Source organism: Erpetoichthys calabaricus, chromosome 3 (genome assembly GCF_900747795.2).
Source record: "Erpetoichthys calabaricus chromosome 3, fErpCal1.3, whole genome shotgun sequence".
Lineage (NCBI taxonomy): Eukaryota > Metazoa > Chordata > Cladistia > Polypteriformes > Polypteridae > Erpetoichthys > Erpetoichthys calabaricus.
Window position 1 is genome coordinate 127701569 of NC_041396.2, and position 21457 is coordinate 127723025.

At 38.7% G+C, this 21457-nt stretch overlaps 1 protein-coding gene across 1 annotated transcript; it reads left to right on the forward strand.

Annotated features, from left to right (window-relative positions):
- Window positions 1-337: 337 nt before the first annotated feature.
- Window positions 338-18270, forward strand: ost4 (oligosaccharyltransferase complex subunit 4 (non-catalytic)). The gene is made up of 3 exons (XM_028797351.2): window positions 338-350; window positions 8066-8195; window positions 18005-18270. Exon 2 carries the CDS (start codon window positions 8067-8069, stop codon window positions 8178-8180), a length of 114 nt encoding a protein of 37 aa, XP_028653184.1. The 5' UTR covers window positions 338-350; window position 8066; the 3' UTR covers window positions 8181-8195; window positions 18005-18270.
- The last annotated feature ends 3187 nt before the right edge of the window (window positions 18271-21457 follow it).

A 21457-nucleotide genomic window follows, 5' to 3' on the forward strand; every position in this document is an offset into this window, starting at 1 on the left:
CTGAACTGCTTCATTCTTAACGTAATAAAAGAAGGCGAGCAAGGAATGACATGGATTTTTTATGGAACGCCGTTTGGGTATTAAAGGCTCGGTTAACCTGAATGATAAAGCACGTGAAATTACGATGGTAACTTTTAACGCAAAAGTTTTCCGACATTTTTTGAGCCAAGCTAGCTTCCGTAGAACGTGATTCCGGATGTGACGTAAATAGAAAACGCGACAAAAAGGAATTCGTTATTCTTTTTTTAAAAGTGACGTGGCTGTAAATACTTAGAACGGCAGTTTGCTGTAGGAAAGTACGTTGCTGGAGTTTGATTTAGCGTTTCAGTGATTCTTCCTTGTACCGCAAGGTAAGTGGGAAGTAACGAAAAGGTGCTTTTTATTATCAACAGTTTTGTTTTATTTGCTTCGTCCTGGGTTTAAAGGGTGTAGTTCGTGTGGCCGTAGTTTTAGTTTTGATTAGTGTATTTGTATTATAGTTTTGTTGCATAGTATATCTGCATTTACTTTGAACGTCTTCACGATTTTCTTGTTTCTACATATTGACTCTCCTGGGTTTTCCTGCGATCAGATCACAGTGTGTATGTGTGTATATTTCAACGATAAACAAAGCTTGACCATACAATGTTGTTTTCCACATAGACTAGTAGAACTGTATGGGTCACTTTCAGTGCGCTATGAGCCCGGGGTGCTGATCTGATTTTAGTATATATTGACGATAACGAAAGTAACTTTCGAGTTTACCGCGGACCAGGACCAAGTTTAAGTGCAGATGCAGTGGGTTTCTTGGGAACAAAGTATTGTACTAATTTGGACCACCTCGTAAGTAGGTTTAACGCAATTAGTACGATGGGTAATGTTGCAAAATGAGTTCTGCAGAGGTCAGACAGACTATTACGGACGTGAAAAAGCACTAATTAAGAAATCGCACAGCCACCAGTTCGAAAAGTGCGCATTTAAGTATTCTGACAGTTACTTCCACGCGGCGAAAAAAAAAACCTAGCATTACATTTTCTCCTATGTGCCAGTGACCCATGACGCGTACCAAGGTCACCCTGATTTTGGTTTCGCGTGTAGTTTAGTCGAATGTGTTTTTACACATTGTTGCATAGTGTGGTGTTATGGGGAGACACTAAAAATAACTAATGTGTACTTTTTCTCGCCACTACTTTGCGCATAGGGCTTTCAGGCCCTTTCATTTTCATCTAAGCGAGTAACATTTACAGTAACTGACACTCGTGTCAATTTAATGTAACATAATGATTACAAGTTGTAAAAGGATTTATGGTCAAATCTTATGCCCTAAACCATTTTAATAGTTTTCCCTTTCACTGCCACCTTCTCCTAATGACCACTCTCCCCTCACCATTCCTACTACATCAACAACTCTTTCCACCTCCGTTGGAATGCTCAGTGATGAGTCCACCCACTGACCATCAGTATGGGCTATCCATAACTGATGACCAAGTGAGGAGGCTACACACAGGAAAAAAAATACAGGATGAGCTGGAGTCAGTCCTCCATCTTATAAGGTCTATGCTGAGCAACTTTGTTCTATCCTCTGTTACATGTTCAATCTATTCCCAAGGCTCTAAAAAAGGGCAGCTGCTGTAGAAAACATCCTTTAATGAGAGAAGGCAGGCACCTTTTCATCCATTGACTACAGATAAGTGGCCATTCTGTCTCATTTCATGAAGGCCTTTGGAAGGCTGGCCCTGGACTATGAGTCCTCTTCTGGTAGACCACCTAGACCCACTGCATTTTGCCTGTTGGACAAAGACTGGATAGGAAGATTCAATTATTTATCTGCTCCACAAAGCTTAGTCCCACCTGGACAAAGCTGGCAGCACTGTGAGGGTTATGCTTTTTGATTTTTCCATCCAGCCATCCTTCTCAAGGGGTAAGCGCAGGGATATGGAGGTGGATAAGCCTATGGTATCCTGGATAACTATCTGTTGGACACATTGCTGTCTGTAGTACTGTACTTGGAATCTTTCTCACATGTGGATGCGACAGAGTCTTGTCTCCTTTTCTCACCTCACCTCACACTATAAATATAACACTAGGGCCTGTATTTATCAAACATCTCAGAGTAGGAAAAAATTTTGGTCCTACTCTTATGAGTAAAAGCGTGTATATGTCAAAACCAACCATTTCTTAAGTTTTGCACCAAACTTTAAATGCTCTTAAAACGTGTGGTGTGTAAATCAGTGTATTACATTTCCCCACAACTTCACACGTGGAAATGTTAAAGCAATCTGCATTCATGCAAATCCACACACATGAAGATCCTTGCCCCAAGTGTGGATGAGCATGCAAATGATTATTACAGTATGAACACACAATGAATGGTAATGAGTGGAAACTACTGTAGTAGCCAGCATAGTACCCTGAAGATAGATGGGGCTGGAAGGGTGAGAGACACCCAAACATTACACATTTACTACAGTTCTACGTTCTGCATTCAACAAACTCCTGGAACATTCCCGTTACATTTTACAAGCTTGAAAAGGTTCAACAAGGCAGGCAGAGACTCCCGGAGTATTTGACAAGCACAGCCATACAGAAAATAAGGTGGATCACACAGGCAGGCAGGGTATAACACCGTGGAAGGCATTTGGGAACACTGGAAGAGTAAACGTGACTGCAGAAACACTGCAAGAACAGCTGTGGTTACTTTTAGTAAAACTGTTTCTTTAGGAAGTATTTTCTGTGGGTATAACAGTGGGAAGGTGATTCATCTGAAAGTATTTCTGTGGACCATCCATCCTTTCATTCATTTCCTAAACCTGCCTTATCCTGAGCAGGGCTGTGGGGAAGTTGGGAGCCTATCCCAGTAAGTATATAGTGCACAAGGCAGGAGCAATCCCTGAAACTTTCATTTTTAAATAAACATGACCATTATTTGTCTTTATTCTCCTTTGTATGTGTCTCAGGCTTTACATGTCAGTCTGTGCTACAATATTATTAATGATGTTGCAAATTGGCAACAATTATTATATACAGCTTGGCACAATATCCTCATTCCTTTTTTTTTTTTTTTGGCTATTATCATCTGCGGTGAAGCCTCCATATTAATATCAGAAAACAACAAAATGTCATCATTAGTGTCAATTTACAGCGAAGGGTGTGGTAAGATTATGACCTCATTTGTTCTAAGATGTAAATTCCTACTCCTTGCCAGAACTTGATTAAGGACATGTTATGTCCTACCCCACAGTAGGACAAATTCCTATCTTGGTGTAACTTTTAGTACTGTTCCTAGGAGTAAGTAATTGTGAGATGCTTGATAGATACGGACTTGGGTCATGTCCCTTGCAGAAATTCTTTGATGATTCTACACTTATGGGATAAGAGTCAGGTGGAGAAGTTTGTTTCTTCATTTAGATAGAATTGTCTACAACTTTTATCAAGAAAACCACACCTGGTCAGTATTTAAGGAGTGGATTTGGAGATGGGCTATTCTTGCAGGTACTTGGAGGTCCATGTCAATGACCATTTGGACTGGTCTCGTCACACAGAGGAGCTATAGTGGCATGTAAGTATCCAGTCCCCTTGAAAGTTATCATAATTTTGTGTGTGACAAAAGATTTGTATACTTTTATCCATTCAATATTTTTAATGTGAACTCTTATGCTGTAACAATACATTTCCAAAGGTAAAAAAAATTCTGTAGATATTTAACAAAAGAGGAAAAACTCGGAAGTTAGTGTTTGCATAAGTATTTAAACCTCTGTGATTTGGAAGCTACAGGTTTATATAAATGACAAAGTAATCACAAAAAAATACAAATGTGACAGTCATAATTTAATAATATTTCTGTGAATATAAAAAGCACCCTATGTAAAAGCCATAATCTTTGTTGTATAATCACTGCAAAATGAAGACAAAGGAGCATTCTGCTGATGTGCATTTCAATGACTTTGTTTTTCAAAAGGCAGGAAAAAGCTACAAAAAATATCAGAGTTTGAATGTACCATTAAGCACTGTCAGATCCATCATCAGAAAGTGAAAGGTTAATTGCAGCACCCAGACCTTTACTAAAACAGGCTGTCCCTCAAAACTAAACATCGGAGCAAGACGTCGACTGGTTAGAGAGGCTACTAAATATCCAACCATCACTCTCAGAAGTCTGCAATGTTCTTTGGCTGAGACTGGAGTGAAGTTGCACAGGTCCAAAATTTCAACAGCTCTCCATAAAACAGGCCTCTATGGGAAGGGAGCAAGAAAGAAGACATTCTTTAAGAAAGTTCACACTAAAAGCACATATTGCATTTATTACAAAGCATGAAGAAGACCTAGTTAACCTCCTTGATGTTAGACCTCAACGACACTAGGGCTGTGAAAACAGTGTTAGTCTTGAGTGTCACTTGGGCAACTGCATTGCTGTGTCTCGTGTAAGCATTAGACTGGAGGATTACTCTGGTTGTTAAAGTGCTAAAAGCGTTAGATACTTCTCCTAACCTCATAATGACATCTCTTAAGAAATGTTTTTCAGCAGCCCAGGTGTTGCATGCTCTTGACATTTATACGAGCTGTGATGTTGAGGAGTCTCATATCAGCAGTGATGATGGGGGGGTCAGTGAAACAAAGTGATTCTGATGAATCCAGCAGTGATGCTTGATTGTGTTTGGGTTTCTGTTGACCCTGCTTCTAATAAACCAGCACCACACTGTTTTGATTTTGTGGGGCAGCCAAGATCCAGTGTTAGTCTGGTAAATGACTGTACACCTAAGCAGTTTTCTTGTTCAAAGATATACCACACAAGACATATTTTGACAGTATATACGGTAGTAGAATCATTATCATTTCATATTATTATTCATATGTTAATATGTGGGAGAAGGTTTTATGGTCAGATGAGACCAAAATAGAACTTTTTTCTGACTTCAAAGAGGTATGTGTGGTGTAAAATTAACAGTGCCCATGCCTCGAGAAACTCTAAACCTACAGTGACATTATGGTGGTGGCGGCATCATCATGCTGTGTGGATGCTTTTCATGTGCTGGGACTGTAAATCTTGTCAGAGTTGAAGAGACAATGTATGGACACAAGTACCGTACAATATTGCAGGAGAATTTGTTCTAGTCTGAGAAGATTCATCTTTCAACATGACAATGACCCTAAGCATAAGGCCAAAGTAACATTCAAATGGCTCAAAAACTGAAATGTGAATGTTTTGGAATCTCCAATAAAAGCCATGATCTAAACCCAATTGAGATTCCGTGGCACTATTTGAAAACTGTTGTCCAGAGGCACCATTTATAGGATCTCTATAAATTCTGCCAAGAAGAATAGGAAAGAATCCCTCCTGACAATGTGCAAAACAGGGAAATACTTGCCCAAAAAGAATTAAGGCTGTTATTGCAGCCAAAGATTTCTTGACAAAGTATTAATATATAAGGCTTAAATATATATGCAAACACTAACTTTTGAGTTTTTCTTCAGTTAAATATATACAAAAAATGGTTTGTTTTAACTTTGGAAATGTATTGTTACAGCATAAGAGTTCACATTAAAAGTACTGAATGGATAAATGTGTACAGTTTTTTGTCATGCAGAAACTTTTGATGATTTTCAAGGGGACTGAATACTTTTGCACGCCACTCTATATGAGAAAGCTCCTTTTTCTTAGGAGATTTTGTTTCTTTAATGTGGGTAGTCACTTCTATCACATTTTAGAACTTTGTGGTGGCCAGTGTGATTTTTTTTATTTTTATTTTTTCCCTCTTCTATGCTGTGGTGTGATGTTACAGGCCCAGCACTTCAAGAAAGGCCCACCAGATCAACAAGCTAATTAAAAGGGTAGACTAAGTTAAGGGGACACACTCTGAAACCCCAGCAGACTATTATGAACAAAACTGCACCATAGTCGTTTTTTGCCTTGTTGAGTGATTTAAATTACTGTATACAGTATTGTAGAGAAAAGCCAAGCAAAATGACACCTTTTATTGGCTAACTAAAAAGATTACAATATGCAAGCTTTCGAGGCAACTCAGGCCCCTTCTTCAGGCAAGATGTAAAATTACAGTATTGTAAATTGTATACGTAAGCCAAATTGTAGTTGTAGGTGAAGTACCTGTTCATCTTCTTCTTTCGGCTGCTCCCGTTAGGGGTCGCCAGAGCAGAACATCTTTCTCCATATCTTCCTGTCATCTACATCTTGCTCTGTCACACCCACTACCTGCATGTCCTCTCTCACCATATCCATAAACCTCCTCTTAGGTCTTCCTCTTTCCTGGCATCTCTCTTTAACATCCTTTTCCCAATATCCCCAGCATCTCACCTCTGCCCATGTCCAAAACCAATGCCTCTCTGACATTGTCTCCCAACCATCCAACTTGAGCTGGCCCTCTAATGTACTCATTTCTAATCCTGTCCATCCTCATCACACCCAGTGCAAATCTTAGCATCTTTAACTCTGCTACCTCCAGCTCTGTCTCCTGCTTTATGGTCAGTGCCACCGTTTCCAACCCATATAACAAAGCTGGTCTCACTACCGTCCTGTAGACCTTCCCTTTCACTCTTGCTGATACCCGTCTGTCACAAATCACCCCCGACACTCTTCTCCACCCATTCCACCCCCTGCCTGCACTCTTTTTCACCTCTTCCACAATCCCCATTACTCTGTACTGTTGATCCCAAGTATTTAAACTCCTCCACCTTCGCCAACTCTACTCCTTGTATCCTCACCATTCCACTGACCTCCCTCTCATTTACACACGTATTCTGTCTTGTTCCTACTGACCTTCATTCCTGTCCTCTCTAGAGCATATGTCCACCTCTCCAGGGCCTCCTCAACCTGCTCCCTACTATCGCTACAGATCACAATGCCATTAGCAAACATCGTAGTCCACGGGGACTCCTGTCTAATCTCATCTGTCAACCTGTCCATCACTATTGCAAATAAGAAAGGGCTCAGAGCCGATCCCTGATGTAATCCCACTTCCAACTTGAATACATCCGTCATTCCTACCGCAGACGTCACCACTGTCACACTTCCCTCGTAAATATCCTGTACAACTCTTATGTACTTTTTCCACTCCCGGCTTCCTCATACAATACCACAACTCCTCTCGAGGAACTCTGTCATATACTTTCTCCAGGTCCACAAAGGTGCAATTTAACTCCTTTTGGCCTTCTCTATACTTCTACCATCAGCACCCTCAGAGGAAACATCACATCTGTGGTGTTCTTTCTTGGCATGTAGGTGAAATACCTGATAAAACCCTTAAGGATTTTGGACACGAGTTTTACTAAATGCCGTAGTCTACGCTGTAGCAGGATTATTGGCATTCCCAGTAACATTAACAAAAGCTAGGCTTGGATCATTTGTTATACATTATATATGATCATTTACAAAAAGATGAAACAAGAAGAAAAGAAGTCTACATTATGTTTTAATATTTCTTTTAACTGTGGTCATTTCCATATTTTTATCTTTTCCTTTTAAATACATTAATTTTGTCTGGAAAATGTTAGTGGTATACCATTCAGCCAGCCAGTGATTACATTTGGCCAATGTGTATGAACAACTCTGCGTGTAGAAAGTCATTTGCCACTTTCTAAAAAATAAAGGTGAGGGAAGGTATGTGGAATATGGCAAATAAGAGCTTCGCAGTGAAAATTTTCCTCACTGAAATAGTAGTACCAGTGAGTACCCACTTTGAAATAATGCACAGAATTATACAACACTGGGCTGGCCTTTCTTCTCATTTTATAATTGAAAAATAATTGGTTCATCTAGGGAAATGTTTTTTGGTGGTTTTTGTATTTGAAGTGCTAAGATACTGGTAAGTGTGAAGAAGTAACATTGCATGTTTAACTTTAGAAACTTTCAATAGAAGTTGAACACTGCTTTCGGCATTGCAGTCTGTTGGGATTTAATGGTTTTCGTATTTAAGAGTTAATCATTTTGGAAAATAGAAGGAAGCATTTGTCAGATCAGCTGAGTGGATTTGGTTTATCTAGTGTTGTCTGATGCATGAATACCAGACTCTGCTGCTGAATTAAGCACTTTGAGTCTTCAGGTTCATAGAAGAAATCCCTTGTTTTTGTGTTGCAGCATGGTGACGGATGTGCAGCTGGCAATATTTGCAAACATGTTGGGAGTTTCCCTATTCCTTCTGGTAGTCCTGTACCATTATGTGGCTGTCAACAACCCCAAGAAAGTTGAATGAACATGAGCATGGAAGGTAAGACTTGGCTGAATGAGTTTTTAGTATGTGACCTTGGTTTTGTGTTGAATTCAGCAAATAAATATACTGGAACAGATGTAAAGAAATAAGATACCCATTCCCCATATAATTCTGTAATTGCCCTAGTAAAGAAGGTGTATGGTGTCATTGTTTACAGTTTGAATGTTATCCAGGATACATGTTAGATAAACCTAATTGAAATAGGTGCATGTGCTGTATAGTTTTTTTACCTGAATTATCCAATGCTTTTCTCAAATTGGTGGAGTATAACTTATAAGTGTCTGATCTTCCTCTATTATATGAGAGTCTATTTAAAAGGTCGCATTCTCAGTGTTGCCTTAGAACATCTTTAAGAAAAATTGGAGTTTCTAAATGCTGCCTATTTTTTCCAGATAATCACTAGATCTTACAGTTTCAGCTATAGGATCTGTTGTGAGAAATCAAAGGAAAGTCACTCAGTTCAGTTTGATGTGCCCAGTGAATAGTCTTAAACAGCATGTTATATTGCTGCATTTTTGCAGATCACTTTCTACACATCATTTCCATTGTCTGTCTTTTCATGAATGACTAACATATTTTTTCATTAGTAAGATGGACAGGCTTCTGTTGCCTGTCGCAATGCATTTTATGACTTTTTTTTTTTTTTTTTTTTTCATTTCCCCACTGCTCTGCTTTTGAATCTACAGTTGTACCAAGGTCAGGTCAGGTTGGGGAGCATGCACTGGTACATTGTGTTGCCACACCCACCACACAACAAAACAGTTTGGGATCCTGGTTGGAAAGCCTTCTTCCAGGCAGACATGCGGTCCATTCCCACCCTCCGGAAATGACCCTCTATCTGCCACAGCCAGGTGTTGCGTGGGCAACCCTTTGGCCTGGTCCATCCTCTCGGGTTCTCAACAATGAGGATCCTGCAAGCTGGATCACCCTCAGGGAATCGCGCCACATGGTTGTATTGCTGTAACTGATACTTCCTCACAATGCAGGTGATGTGTCTCGTTTGGGACTCCATGAGCAATTGCTCATTCAACACAAAGTCAAACCAGCGATACCCAAGGTTTGTCCAACGAGACACAGTATTGAAGGAGTCTAGTCTTCGTCTCAGGTCACTGGATAGCGTCCATGTCTCGCAACAATATAGCAAGACAGGAAGCACCAGGGTTCAAAAGACTTGGACCTTCGTCTTTTTGCATAGATATCGGGAGAGCCACACACCCCTTTCCAACGACATCATGACCCACCATGCTCTCAATCCATCTACTAAATAGGAAGTGCCACCAGAGACATGAATGTCACTGCCGAGGTAAGTAAACCTCTTGACAAGTCGACACTGTCTCTGTAGACAGACACACTGCTGATGGCTGTGCCTAAGAGGTCATTAAGTGCCTGGATCTTGATTTTTATCCAGGTCACTCACAAGCCCAGATACTCAGTCTCTTGAGAGCCATGATCAGAGCCTCCATTGACTCAACGAAGAACACAGCAGTATTGGCAGTTGTACTAAGAACACATTAAATACTTCTCCAGCACCCTAAATGTGTCATTCTAAATCTGTACCAATTCATTCTTCAAACTGGAATCCCACAGTTACTCCTGCTCTGTGATAGAAGTGTTAAGCATCCCTTATACCAAACGAAACATTTTTTTCCTTTATCATTATTGACCGTGGAAAAATAACAAATTTGATTTTTTTTATTTTTTGCTTTTAATATAACAGTTTTAAAATGGCAATTTAAAGATCCTTTTTAGTGTCTGTAGTGTTTATTTAGCTACCTCTGTTAACACATGGTTACAAACGCAGTCTAAGTTGGCTGCTGACTTGACACAGAAATATGTCATTTTCTACCCTGTTTAATCCAGACCAAGATTGTGGAGGTCAGGGGCTGTAGGTATGCCACCTAGTATAGGGTGCAAGGCAGGAACAAACCCTGGACAGGGCACCAGCCCATCTCAGGGTGAACACACACAGTAGGGCCAATTTAGTGTTGCCAGTTCACCTAACCTGGGCAGACATGAGGAGAATGAGAACATGCAAACTCCATGCAGGAAGGACCTGATATGTGGACCCATGTCACCTTACTACGAGGCAGCAGCGCTACCACTGTGCCTAGATTGCTATAAATCACTTATATTACACTTTTTGCTGTTACTCTCATTTTCCCTTTGTTATCCATTGACTGACTGCTTCCATCTTTAGTACCAAACTGCATCTTTTTCTACAGAGCAACAAGCTCTGCCCAGTACATCTGCCATATGTATTTCTTGTGCTTTGCTTAAAATTGTTCTCTGTGTGGTTTAAGATAAAGAGCTTGACATTTTATCAGGGAACTATGTTTACACAATGTTTGCTGTGACTAAAACATCCACTATTAATAATGTGGAGGAAATAACTAAAGACTGTTATTATGCAATATTAAATACAATCAATTGTGAAGCTTTATATAAATGAGAGATGGACATTCACATTTCTTGTGACCTCTAGGAACAGTCACAAGCTTTTTTTGCATATTCTTGGTCATTTTTAGAAATCTGTGTTGATGCCCTTCTAGTTTGTAGTTTTATTTTTATGTGATACATAAGAATTCAGTCCCCTCAAAAGCGCCACTAATTCAATGGTCCCAAACCTTGTCGGTAGGTTTTGCGACCTAGGAACCAAGTTGCCCAAAATGTTCTATAATATTTTAGTAATTATTTACCACTCTGATGCTGATTTTTTGTGTTTTGTTTTTTTTTAATCATACAGTAGGTCATTATGATAGCAATTGACAAGAACAAATCATAATTAATTGCAGAATTGTATTATTAGGGTGCTTCTTTCTCTTGCACAATTTGGCTCAAAAATTAATCCGCACATCATCATCTCATAACAGGCTTAAGTTTAGAGCTTGGTATTTTTCCATCCAGCCATTTTAGCTCTAGACCAGGCCTATTCAAATGGCGGCCAGTGGGCCATATGTGGCCCAGAAGCAACCTCCGATTGGCCCAGCCCGTGGTTCTGCCAAGGCTCCATCTAAAATGGTCACAAATGCAACCAAAAAGTAGGCTTTGGCGATTATCATTTCTGCTTAGTTTACCAGTTGTGAATTTAATTTTGAAACTTTAAACTATTACAATGGAACCTCAGGTCACGACCGTAATTCGTTCCAAAACTCTGGTCGTGACCCGAAGTAATTTCCCTCATAGGATTGTATGTAAATACAATTAATCCGTTCCAGACCGTACGAACTGTATGTAAATATATTTTTTTAAGATTTTTAAGCACAAAAATTAATTACACCATAGAATGCACAGCGTATTAGTAAACTTAATGTTAAAATATTGAATAACACTGAGAAAACCTTGAACAGAGAAAAGTAACTTTGCAAGAATTCACTCTATAGCCTTACGAACTGCTCACTGTAAACACTTCTTTTTTTTTTTTTTTTGAGTTTTAAGTATAGGGGAAAACATGAACATTTGAAAAATCCAAAATTTAATAAACAACCAAGAAAAGAAACATTGCAACAATGCATGCTACGAACTGATTGCTGTAAACAGTAGTGAAGTGGAGGTTAAAATCCAATAGAAAAAGTCATTAAATACGAGGTTGTAACAATGCTTGAATCAGTCTCTTTAAAAACAAGCCCAGTGCATTCCCTAACTGCCTTCTCGGCCTTATCTAAATCTATATCTATCTATCTATCTCTCTCTCTCTCTCTCTCTCTCACACACACACACACACACACACACACACACAGATCATCGGCGCGTACGAACCAGAAGGGAAACTGGCTTGTTCGTGACCTGAGGTTCCACTGTATATTGTAACAAATGCAAAAGGCCATTTGTTTTTAATTGTTAAGCCTATGTGCTGTTAAAATACAGTATATGTTGGGTGGCTCCCCTTGTATATCCCTGAGCCGTATAAAGGCTAGTTTATATCCCACACTGGTTACGAGCGAGTCATAGTGAAAATGACGTCAGACTTGGAGACTCATGCGGGAAATATTTCTAAGTACATGTCGCTGCTGAGGGGATAATCGTGAATTTCAAAGAAAGCTTGGTTACGCTTGTGCCAAAATAATGAACAAAGGGTTGGATGTGGCGCAACCAGCCATCAAAACAAAAGGTAGGCAAGCAAAACATTTGAAATTTATCTGCCCATCATATAGGGTCCCCTGTTATGAATATATCTGTGCCCCAAGAAATTCAGTTGTCCCTTCTGATTTGGCGCAGCATAAGATGTGATTGTCACCGACCTCCTTGTGTTCAGGCATCTTTGCATGCCATTCTCTTTTGATTCAACGCATACTCCATGCAAAATGCCAGCCTGCCCGTCAGTGAACATGTACGAGTAGTTGGCTGCCCTCTGTTTTGTCACACACAGCGATGTGATGAAGTCTGCGTTTTAACGTTGCGGGTGTATTAGTCATTTTAACCGGGCTGCTCTGTGATTGACAGCGGACAAATGTTATTAAAACTAGGGGGCTTCGCCCCCTGCTTGCTTTGCTCACCAACCCCTGTGTTTGGTTAATTGGATATACAATTTAAAATTTTTTTTTCTTTGGAATTGTTTAAATTTCATTATTTGCACTTTTACTTTAAAGCTTCATTTAAAACAATATTTTTTGGAGACACATTGTGACAACGCAACGTATAACTGCCCGTGAGTGAATATTGTTTCTGTTTCTGTAATAAATAATCCTAGTTTTTCTAATGTTTGTCCCTGTGATTTATTGATTGTCATAGCAAAAGCTATTCTCACGGTAAACTGTAAACATTTTAATACGAATGGCATATCACGATCTCCTTTGGTGTGTAAAGTTATTCACGGAGCATATACATTACCTTTCTTTTTGCCTGTTAAAATTTACATCGCTTCTCCATGATCATCAATATACACCTGACCGATTTGTGTATTCTTTGAAATTTAACTTGCCGTTGCTTAAACTGTTCTGGGACCACAAATTCTCATAGCATATATTCCATTATTGTGTAAATCCACGTTTTGTGCATTGAATGATGCGAATGCGAAAAGACTTTTTTGTCTACTCTTTGCCTTTTATTTCTGACCTTGATTTGTCCTGCTATTTTTTTCAATTATACCTGGTTCTGATGATTAATCACCTTTTGTTTGCAGTAATGCAATCTTTTCTATCTTTTCTTTGATACTGTAGCGACTGACATGATAAAGTGTCATAAAAGTTTTACTTGAACAATCGCCGACTTTCTAGCACCCTCTCCAACGCGCACCCCCTTACTGCAATAATCAATACCCCGCTATCAGTCTTCCGTGCTGTACTCCGCCCTCCCTCAGTCGGACCTAACAAGTCACTTAAAACCAAAAAGCACTCAACCTGGCTGGGAAGCTACAATACTTTCAAATTTTACTGCTTTCATATTCTGTACCTTTGTCTGCATGTGTATCGTGCCATCGTTTGTTTGAGCCTTTCGAATTCCACTGCTTTCATAATCTATCTGCCTTTTTTTCTCTCCAACACCTTTGGGTCTGTATTATCTGTATTGTCCTTCTACACTTTATATGTGCTGAGAGCACATGATCTGTGTGTACTACGTGCTTTTTACACAACTGAGCTTTAGTCATATATAATATCTTTTTTGTAAGTAGGGCGTGTCTTGCAAGAATCTCATGTTCCATGTCCCCACGAGACGGCCCTGGGACAATCTCTTGGCACCAAGTCTCATGTTTACCGTCCCCACGAGATGTACCGTGGCAAGTCTCTTTTGGGTCTTTTAAATGTCTTCCGAGGATTTCCGAGAAGATCATGTATCGTAGCCTTGCTTTTGCTTTCCAGGATTTTTTTTTTTAATTATAGAGAGATGGTATCAAACTTACCACTTTCACGCCATACGTGGTGCCTTTCTCTTAAACAATTACTCAGGTAGTTTCTCACAATTTCAACAGGAAAGGCTTTGTTGTGGAACTGAACTTTAACCTCTGTCATATGAGTGATTCGACGAATTCTGTGGGGGGAATATATCCTTGCCTGTGATAATCACCCCTTTAAATGGTGTTAGGATCTTGTATTTGAAAAGAGAAACAAATGTTATTGCTAATACTGTACGCTTTTTTGATTTTATGCACTTTGCGATGTGTCTGGGTCAGATGTGAGCAAAATACTTGTTTTTTCCACTTTTGAAATAAAAAAACATTACCTCTACCTCAGATTCTACTGAGGTTTTTTTTTTAATGCATTTCTGATGTGCCTGTGTGAGATGTGAGCAAATGTAAAGTGAAGCAATGAATAAACATTAGTTGTTTTTAAATCCATGAATTTGTCATTACCTGTGGCTTAAAGGCTGCTGGAAATGTTTGGCCCAGCTAAATTTCTTGGTTTGAAAATCTGGCCCAACTGAAATTGTAATTCAATAGCCCTGCTCTAGACAATCCTCAAGAAACTGTGAAACACAGACACACACCCATCATCGAAATATCAATGTTTTTGGAATCTGGTACCCTAAAACATCGAGATCCATAGGTCAAAATTTTTGATGAATCTAAAGCTTTTGCTCCTCCACCAGAAGATTGGTTATGTTGTGGGGGAGTGCACTAAGTAAAAATAAGCTTTTAATTCAATCCATAAAATTTAAATATAAATTGAGAAATTAACCTTTAGATATTTCAAAGTTTTAAATGCCCCTGTGAAGCTTTGACACTCGAGTGACAATCTGGGGGTTGGGATAGGGGAATGTGATATTGGCAAAAAACGTGTTTGTAAAGGTCTTATTGATCTAGCTTAGTCTTGTTAATAGAATATTAATTGTAGCTTAACTAATGAGATTAATGGAAACAGTTAAGGAAAATGGGTCCTATTTACTTAAAACTGAAGTAAAAGAACACAAAAGCAATAAAATCACTATTTCAAAGTGGCCTACAGGATTTACACAAGAAAATTGCACTAGGAACAACAAAACAATTATAAATGAGAGCTTTTTAAACACTTTAATGTAAACAAGATATGAATCCAAAGGGAATAAAATACTTATCGTAATTGAAGCATAAAGGTCATGAACATTGCAGTCTGGATAAACATAAACTGTTGTTCCTGTAAGGTGAATTATGCAGCATACAGGCCAAAACAAAAATGTAATGTACTGTACTGTAGTGAAAAAAATCTAAACTTCTGTTATACTGCATAGGAAAAAAAACTAGCATGTAGCATTGCCACATAAAAATGTATATATTTTCGTTTTTTCTTTCTCTCTATGTAAAATCCCGTTGTCATTTAAAAATACGGAAGATAAGATAGGCGGGTTGGATAGAGAGGACGTACTGGGACGTACTGGGCTGTCATTGTGATTTCCGGGAGTGCCATGGAAACGGGCGCACTATTTAAATAGGGATGCGAAAAGGCAGAAAGAGAAGGAAGAAAAGACAGCCTGAGTTTTTATGGCGAAGGAGGAAAGGACATGACCCATCTGAGTCCAGGAGAAAAATTGTTTTTGGGGAACTCCAAGTCCATCGCAGTCTGGGGTGGCCACCTCGAAGATTCCAGATACGCTGAGATTACCGGGAAAGGGATCGAAAGCAAAAGTGAGCCGTAAATCTTTTATTCTGGGATTGGCATGTCAAAGGAACTGAACTCTGGGGGAATAGGAAAACGGAAAAAAGACTAAATCGAAAGGACAGAGGGGATAATTCTTGAATATATATTTCTATGCTTTGTATTCATTGTATATATTGGAAGGGGTGGAGTTGTAAAAAAATGTATTGGTTGTTTTGTTGTTGCACATTTTTCTCTGTGTGGTTTAGTTAATATTATTATTATTATTATAAATCATCTTTCGGCGCTGTGGGAAGGGGTTGAAGGCAGTTTGAGGTTGACCTGCAATCATCAGTATAAACGTAATGAAGTGTAGCGGAAAAGATTGTTATAAGCATTTGTAAACAAGTTTTGTCATATATTACAGTACTAGGGTGTTGTACCGTGTTAGCCATTATGAATGTAGAGAAAAGCCAAGCAAAATGACACCTTTTATTGGCTAACTAAAAAGATTAAAAGATCTTGCCTGAAGAAGGGGCCTGAGTTACCTCAAAAGCTTGCATATTGCAATCTTTTAAGTTAGCCAATAAAAGGTGTCATTTTACTTGGCTTTTCTCATATGTTGCACAAAGACACAAAAAATCCTAACACTTTCAAACAAATTACTAACTTCATGTTCTGTTCAATATTGCACACAGATAGAAAATAAACATTTGTAAGATTAGAGGAAACTTCAAGTTGTGTGACAGAAACATCAGTCTGTCCACAGTGTCTGGCTTCAGAGTAGTTTTGTTTGCATGTTGTGACATTTCCTCCATGGCTGAAAGCCCTCCAGAGGGCTCCTTGAGGCTGCGATACACAGGTGGTTTTTTTTTTTTTTTTTTGCGGAACGATTCCACAACATTTTACGAGTACTGTATGTGATTTAGACCTATTGTGGATAGCTGACTCCTGAAGCTTTTCATGTTCTTCATATTGTGTGTGAAGGTTAGTTCACAGATGGTGAAACAAGTTAGTTGTCAGGCTGCCTTTAACGTCAACCAATTTCTGACATAGTTTGCTGTCTTTGAGAAACATCAGTCTTTTCAAAGCCAAACCACCTCCACACGAGCGAGGATGATCCACTTCTTGCAATTAAATCCAACAACATAGATTGTGAGGCTGTTTTTTCCATTGGCACTGTTTGGTCACTCATTTTTAGGCAGCTACGGTAGCTTACCTTGTGGTGCGCTTACTTTGCCCATGCATAGCAGTCAGTCCTCTTGGGTTACAAGATACAGTGAATGTGTGGATTCTCAAGGCGTGTTTTGGATTGTTTTTTTGCAAAGTGAGTGACATACTCTAATTTCAGCTAGCACATCGTTTAAAAAACAATTAAGATACATTGGGGTATCCCACGAGGCATCCGGTGTCATGAGGAAATGACACACTTGAGGGGTTTGAGGGATTGGAGATTCCCATGAAGCAATGGGTTCCGTAGCACCGCTTAGCAATGACAGTCAACAAGCTTTGTCCCCCAGTAATACCTGCACTGTAGTTCAAAAACAGATACACCGCACATTGAAATTGCTGTGCAAATGCCTGGGCTGCTAGCAACAGAGCTGGATGAAGTGTAAATGGCAGGTATTGTGTCCAGTTCAGTACCCCTTGTCTGTGGGGGGTATGGGGGGGTTAGGGTTAAAATTGGAACTATTGTCTCTAATGAGAACCCCCCTTCAATTGACAGATTATGATCCATAAATGTGCAGTTATGGATATTGTAGTTGCCCTATTTAAAGTAGGGTTTAATATACAATTAAAATCGCCTTTTTATGAAAGCTTATATTGGGAATTAACATGAGAAATTAGGCTATAACTTGGTATTATCCAAATTTGGTTGCTTTTTGATTATTTCTGTTCAACTTTCCTGCCTCCATAATCGAGTTCCTGTCATGGTCTGATTAACAACTTGAAAGCTACAAAAGGGACAATTTTATACATCAGAATTCCTTGCTGTAGCCCATGTAAGATTTGACCCACCCTGGTGACTCCTTAATATGCTTCTTGGATCTATATAGCTATAGTGACTATTTTAATTCTTTTGTTATTTGTGAAATGTTATCAAATAATGAGAATATTAAATGATGTAGTGTTTGATTCCACTTATATTTAACTGGTGCCGAATTCCTGTTTTAAAGTCTGTGTTTTTTCCATTTTTTCCAACAGTTTGCTTGTTAGTCTGGGCACATGTTGAAGTGTTGACCTTTTTACAAACTATAAATTATAAAGTAATGAATCTAAACTAAAAATTGATCTCAACAGCCTCCTCTCTTTCTCTTACAGGATGGAAATCACAATCAAGAATTTCCACTGATGGAACAGATTTCAAATTATGGACACTAGAATTCTTTAGTATTTTATTTCTGTAATTTTTTTTTTTTTTGCAATGCTCAGTTTCTACATTTTTTTTTTTTATTATTATTATTGTACCCCCCCCCCCCCCCCCCCTTTCCTCAGCGATTATATCATGGTGTAAAATTTGCCATTGTAGGTATTGTGTGATTAACCTCCCATTTATGAATGAATACATGACAAAATGTTTAACTTAATTTGAATCTGGTTTTGCTGTATGATTTAATAAGACCTGTTGTCCTTCAATTAAGGACTTTTTGTTTAAGAAGTGAGACTTTCATCACAATTCTCACACTTACATAACAGTACAACTTCTTACTTAAAGCTGTAACCAAGGTCATTTAGGCTTAAGGGGAATGCCATTCTTTCTAGCTGAAATTAGAGTATGTCCAGTTCAAGAATGGGGGGTTGGGAGTAGTCTTTTTTTAGAAGTAGGTGCAAAGCAGCAACCAGCTATGTATAGTACAAGGACCCCTCATCAACGGCCACGTCCTTCACATCGATCATTTTGAAATGGCTACTTGGTCTAACAGATGGTTTGGTGAATGCATATTGGCCCCTGTGATTGTATGCAGGAATGGACATTACGATGAACTGATTCCTGCACTACACTCAATACTGCTAGGACAGCCTACAGTCTTCCATGATGCTGAATTGGATGTTGACATTGACATGTTTTACATGTCAAGTCTTTTAGGACTTAAGAGGTAAAGTGATTGGGGGTTTAGGGGCAACACTTGAAGGTCTTTTGTCATTGCATTAAAGAATTATACCAGGAGTCAAACTCCCTTCCATTAAAGCAGAAATATTCTAAAACCCCTTGACTAAAAATCAGGCCTGGGCAAGTTAACGCATTATTGTATTAACGCGTTAATTAATGCTGACAGTTTGTTATTATTTTGAAAGCCTCAGTCTCGCTAGTGCTCGATAGACGTCAGTGATCTTCTTGTTACAGCACTTTTTGACACGCTTTTGCTAGAAGGAAAGTTAGCTTTGTTGATTTGACCTCGATTCCCTGCCCATGCATGAGTAGCAAAGAGCAAACCGCTTCTAAAATGACATGTGGAGAGATACCAAAGTGAATGCTCAAAGCAAAATAATCTGTGGATGAATTTTTTCGTATTATCGCTGAATCTGACTCTGATTTGTCAGACTCCAATTTTGATTCAAGTGATCTGGAGATGTAGATCGAAAACGAAAGTGAAGTACCGGCATCAGCTGATCGTGGTGCTGAACACGTTCGTGTAGCTGAAGTACCTGTGGCAACATTGACCTTGGAGGACAGACACTTAAGATGACAGGGGGTACAAACCATATTGCATCTCACTGCAACTGCCACCCCAAGCTTGGCTGAAATACAAGAATGTATATCTGAACAGAAATTATTAAATTAAGGTCAAGAAATTATTTAGCATGCTGCCATACATTTTTTTAGGTAATTGTTCTGCTATAGTGTCATTAAGAGCTGCAGCCTTCCCCAGCAACAGCTGAAAACCATAAACCAGGAATGGATGGAATACTAGTCTATAGCAAGGTATACTGTCCCTGGTCCAGTTAGTCACTTGTCAAGCTATTGGAGAGTCTTTGGACCATGGGGAGAACCTAGAGCTCCTAAATAAAATTGTCTCAAGTATGTTAAGAACATAGTGTGGCAGAACTTTCATTCCCCTCCGCACATCCACACAAGTTTGGTATACTCATTTCTGGTTCTTTCGTATAGAATATACACTGTGGTTGAAGGTTAAATTTTGTGGATATTTTGTTGAAGTGTCCACTTCTTTCATGCTGAATGTCAGAAATGTTAAGTCTGGTGCATTTTGTGCTGTATAAATACACCAGACTTCGTGGTCATTACTTAACAAACCTGAAGGATAAAATGAAGCCAAGCAGCAACTGAATTAACAGCTACAATGACAGTGTGTTTGTTGAAGATGGAAAGTTCTATTTGTTCTTATACTGTCAGTCCTCATTCTTCTCACCAACTCCTGCTGGGTATGTTTTCAAAGCCTTGAGCCTCTGCTGATTTACTCCCAATTTGTGCCATTTTTTTCTGTGTTACTCAGAGTCTAATATGCTGTATATTCGTTGATCAAACACATCACACATAAAACTAACAAAAGACCACATAGGTGGAGAATAAAACCTCTGAACGTTGAGCAGTGGGTGGACATGCCTCATGGCCACAGTGCTGGCCATCATGGAGACCAAGACTATAATCAGTTGACTTGACCATCATTGAGTCTTGGATTCCCTGGCCTTTTTGTGCACCTCTTTCAGGCAGCATATCTCCTGACTTTCATGATGTGGTCAGCACAGTATGCATCACTTGTGATCTTGGATTTTCTCCATTTGATGATAATTTGTTTATTGCAGAATGACTTAATTTGGGTAGAATGGTGTAAGCTTTTTTCTTTTCTTCATACAGGCCACTGTTAATTGTAGCATGTTGGTTTTCACTTGTTTGCCTGCGTCTGGTTAATACTAAAAGGCACCATTTTTTTTTTTCCCCCACCACCTCCTGTTTGTTATCTGTTTGCATCCACCTGATGGTCCCTTCAGCACTCAAGTGGCTCCTTAGCCAGAGTATTAAACATGGACCCACTGTTGTGTGGATCAGTATTTCACAAATCCTCTTAACTTTATTTAATCTTTGGACTGACAGACTAAAATGCGTCCCCTGCTCAGTCTAACAGCATAATATCTTAATACAAGGCTTCAGCTAAGATGTCTGTTTTGATTTGTCAAATTTTATAAAGTAAGCCAATAAACTTGATAGGCCAAGTCCATCTCATTTGTTTTATGTTATTATAGCAAAAAATGTAATTGTCACAGAGTAGGAGAATGAAAACCATTGGAGAAAACTTACATAAAAACAAAGTGGTGGCATTTGCTAATTCATTAAAAACACATTTCTAAATAAATGCTTTATTTGAACGGACAACTTTGTCATTCATAATGTGCATTTAAATATAAGAAATACATAAAAAGTGATTACTTAACATCTTTTTCAAAAATCCACAAAAAATTACAGGAAGAAGAAAAGCACACAAAAAAATTATTCAAATGATTATACAAACAACCTGAATCAATCTTTATGATAGAAAAGATAAAAATTGATCCTATATAAAAATAACAGCTGCAGACACTGCTATTTGTATGCAAGTAACATTATTTCCTTAAAATTTCCAATACTCTATAAACATTAATCTTAACAACTGAAACTTTAAACATTTTGGCAAGCCCACATTAAAACTCCTTTTAAATATTTTAGAAATAAACATTTAGTTTCTCACCTTTTTAATCTCATCCACTTCTCACACTATGTGCTCCTTTTGTCCCTGCATGCTCTTCTGTGATTTTTACAAAGTGTGGCTATAGGCAAAG

Bases quoted from the DNA above. Each gene is read 5' to 3' on its own strand.
- ost4 (XM_028797351.2), top strand. From the start codon at position 8,067: ATGGTGACGGATGTGCAGCTGGCAATATTTGCAAACATGTTGGGAGTT.